Source organism: Austrofundulus limnaeus, unplaced genomic scaffold (genome assembly GCF_001266775.1).
Source record: "Austrofundulus limnaeus strain Quisiro unplaced genomic scaffold, Austrofundulus_limnaeus-1.0 Scaffold57, whole genome shotgun sequence".
NCBI classification, from domain to species: Eukaryota; Metazoa; Chordata; class Actinopteri; order Cyprinodontiformes; family Rivulidae; genus Austrofundulus; species Austrofundulus limnaeus.
Genome location: NW_013952459.1, coordinates 1,534,970 through 1,539,080, shown reverse-complemented (window position 1 = coordinate 1,539,080; position 4,111 = coordinate 1,534,970). Strand labels below are relative to the sequence as shown.

The 4,111-nt window shown below is 39.4% G+C and overlaps 1 protein-coding gene across 1 annotated transcript; it reads right to left on the bottom strand.

The window, feature by feature from the left end:
• Positions 1-1,036: 1,036 nt before the first annotated feature.
• Positions 1,037-1,929, bottom strand: cmlc1 (cardiac myosin light chain-1). The gene has a single exon (XM_014009386.1). It carries the CDS (start codon positions 1,895-1,897, stop codon positions 1,289-1,291), a length of 609 nt encoding a protein of 202 aa, XP_013864840.1. The 5' UTR covers positions 1,898-1,929; the 3' UTR covers positions 1,037-1,288.
• Positions 1,930-4,111: the final 2,182 nt, after the last annotated feature.

Genomic DNA, 4,111 nt, shown 5'->3' with positions numbered 1-4,111 from the left:
TTGTACTTTTATTATTATTTTAATTATTATTTTTATTATTTTCATCTATTTGTTTTGTTGTTTCCAAAATGGCATGAGGTCTGACTCTTATTTGCACTAAAATATAAATTTTAAACACATTTTCTTTTCAGTCAAAACTTTTCGCTCGATAACTTCTCAGGCTGTCTGTAATTAATGAAATGATAAATGGACTGAACTTCTAGCACCTTATCAAGTCCCTACAAACTTCAAAGCTCTTTAAATTTTACACAGACATTCACCTATATACAACATTCATACACCAATGGTGGTGAGCTATACCGTAGCCACAGATGCCATGGGGCAGACTGACAGAGGCAAGGCTTCCATGCATCAGAGCTATGGACCCTCTGACCACCATCTGTAGAGAAGGTAGGTGAAGTGTCTTGCCCAAGGAAACAACGACTGAGACAAACAGAGTGGAGGAATCTAACTGGCARCCCTCCGGTTACAGGACAACTCCCCTAACCACTCTTCCACAGGGTGGATACTTTCAAGAAAAGTGCACTTTTCCAACACAATACAACCTAAAACCCCTCTGGTTAATGTTCTATTCATACATCGTTCACTTTATATACATTTGTTATTTACCTTCCAAAGCCACCACTAACAGGCCTGCCAGCTCTGCAAACAATATGATGGGGTCTGTCCTTGGTGCACCTGTCTTGGGATTGTCAAATAGGGAGAGTGTGTGTTTGTGTGAGTGTGTGTGTTTTGTCTACTTCAAAGATATATATGTGGATTCAAAGCAGCTGATCTGCACTTGCAAAGAAAGGACACTTGGTGAAATGTTCTTTGTTTAAAGCACAGTAAAAGCAATTAACAGTTTATTTTCTGATCAAGATAAATCTGTTTATTTATTATTATTATTATTATTATTATTATTTTATTTGTTCTAGGAGATGAGTGAGAATTTGCATTAGTAAAGTTATTGTAGAATAAACAATGTGTCATTTCATAAGCATTGTTTCTATTTTTTGGTCTAATTTAAATGTTATGCACATTGAAAAGACATTTGTGAAACAAGTGATAACCATATTTTATTTATTATTAGATTTTTCTTTATTCAAGTCCATGTCGAATCACTGTTATTTCATGGTAGAACAAATATGTCTTGCAGCTGACATATTTTGCTGGGAACTTCCAGATTTGACAGCATAAAAATGATGTTACTGATTAGTTCACAATCTCCTGTACTGTAAATAGATAACAAATCCAATAGGCARAGAAAAAGGATGGAAATTTAAGTCTCTGTGGCCRAATGTCCTTGTTAACCAGAAAGAATGTGCTTTACAAAGGAGGCATAATTGATACATCCGTTGGCATCCTCTTGTCCCGCCATCAATCTGTCCACTTCGTCTTCTGTCATCCTCTCTCCAAGTGTTGCCAGCACGTGGCGCAGCTCTGCTCCCATGATGGTACCGTTGCCTTCCTTGTCAAAAACCCTGAGCCCCTCGACGAAATCCTCAAAGTTGCCCTGGTCTTTTGCACGAGAAATGTGCTGCAGCATTGGCAAGAAAGTCTCAAAGTCCAACATTTTATTGTTCATGTCCTCTGGACGTGGTTTTCCAAGCACCTTAAGCACATCTGCATTGGTGGGGTTCTGACCCAGAGCTCGCATCACATCCCCGCACTGAGCATAGGTGATCTTCATTTCTCCAGTTGGAGTGCGGTCGAATAAGGTGAAGGCTTCTTTGAACTCCTCGATCTGGTCAGAGGAGTACTCAATAGTGATGCTTTTGGGGTCAAACGGAGGCTCCTTCGGTGGCTCAGGTTGCGGCTCTGGAGCTGGCGCTGGCTTAGCTGCTGGGGCCGCATCTTTCTTAGGTTCAGGCTTTTTGGGCTCAGGTTTCTTTGGTTCAATCTTCTTTGGTGGCATATTGTTAAGGGAGTGAGATGTAAGCAGGTACTTGAAGAGAACTGAAAGTGTGTAGCACAAGGACCACCTCCTCTTTTCATGTTTTTATACGTGCTTTGTCCTGGGAGCAGGCAAGCAGTTTGAAACAGCTCACTATAAAAGGAAGAAACCTGAAATAGATTCTCATAGCAAGTGATGTCAGCATTCAGTATTGTTCTCAGCTGTTGTCATGTAGCCGACTGGGCTATTTGGTGTCATTAGTGAGGGTCCAGTTGCATTAGCTTGAAAATGTTCTGTCTCTCTGGTGGACAAAGGGATTAGGGTATAACCATGGATCCATTGCACACAAGGGGACACAACAAAAATAACTTGGCTGTGAAATAAATGTATGTATTGCAAATGTTTAGGACAGGCTTTTTGTAGGAACACTGATGTTGATAGCATTACACACAATAGGATTAATGATGTGTTTCACTGGTCTTAAAACAACCTTTAGTTAACATCTTAATAATGTTTAATGAACTGGAAAAATAATTACACTTGTACATGTTTAGGATATTTCAGGTACCATTATTAAAAAAAGACAGTCTTTTGTTGATGAAGACAATCATTCGCCCCACAAAAATATCAGCTAAAAAATTCCTCCAAAATTACACAACAGACCAACTGTGCAAGACAGCAGCAATTTCCTCAAAGGACATCACATTAAATGTGTATATTAACAGTATAATAAAGCTAAATATTGCAGCTTACACTGATAGTAGCACAATCTAAATGATCAAAACCAACATACTGTTTCTTTTGCTTTAACTGAAACAAGGTGGATGAGCTGACAAAACTTTGGCCTTAAAATTTTCATAAAACGTAACGATATTCCTGGACTTAATTAAAGGTTAGGTCATTGATGTAAATGTGAACTTTTAACTGAGCTGTAAATGAGTTGAACACCATAGTTTAGATTTGAAGTAGACACTTTTTATGCAGTGCCATTGGTTTTTTTTTGTGTGAATTGGCACAAAACAATGTTCTGAGCTGAAACAAAATTGCATTGCATATAATGTCAGGTAACCATCCATAACTCTATTTATAACTTGATGGGTTGCAGGGAACTTCAATAGTCATTGGCAAAAGGCAGGGTACACTGTGGGCATTCTGCCACTCCATCACAGGACCACATATAGATAAACAACCATTTTAAATACACAAATACACAGGGCCAGCTAGGGTTAGCCAACCCATTCTCACTCCCGAGTCGTCACATACTGACGCTTTTCCAAAATTCCCTCTGCGTCCGATTTTGACACATCGGGTACTCTCCTTGTGTCATTTTTTGACGAAATGGGGCAGAATCTGTTGTCATAATTTCTGAAAGTGTAGAAAATGCACATAAACTACCATCCCAAAGCCTAAAATTACCTTTATTCACTTTAGATATCCTGTCCCTGACCCTAGTACCTAAAATTAACCATTAACCCTGATACATAAAACTGGCCATTTTTAGAAAATGTAGGAAATTCACATATACTACGTGTTCCAAAGGCTAAAATTGTCTAATATTWGCTGTRGACATCCTATCCCTGAGCCCAGTACCTAAACTTAACCATTTATCCTGCTCCCTCATGTTAACCTCAGACCCCCGACCCAAAGGCRCAACCCGGAAAAGCCGCGGGYGGCAAGGACTGATGSAAGGGTGTCACCTGACGCRTCAAAATAAGAYGCAGAGGGAACTTTGGAAAAGCRCCAATATGTTGACAAGTCGGGAGTGAGAATGTGTTAGGTTAGCAGTTACCCCTAATGTACACTAGATGCGATTCCRMCCTGCTTCRCTGTGGTCCGACCTCYACAGCAAATACGCAAACATTATAATCAATGAGAATATTTACACTGGCTTTGCACGGTGGCACAGGGCGGCGGTGAGTGGATGGCGATTTGACAAAATTAGATTTGATCCTATTTTTGTCAAACACTAGAGTCAATCTTCAAAGATCRCGTTGCACCAACAGGAAAAGGAACAAGCACAACATCCGTATTTTCAAAATAATTCACCAAAGATAGACTAATTTTGTCAATACCCCAGCTATGTAAATACATGTATGGATATATTTATACACAAATGGTGTCAAAATATATTGTTCTGTTTGGAGAGCAGATGACAATATGTACCATTCAGCATATGTACACACTCACACACACACACACACACACACACACACACACACACACACACACACACAC

What these genes read in the sequence shown, in the direction of transcription:
- cmlc1 (XM_014009386.1), bottom strand. Translation starts at nt 1,897, where the DNA reads ATGCCACCAAAGAAGATTGAACCAAAGAAACCTGAGCCCAAAAAGCCT.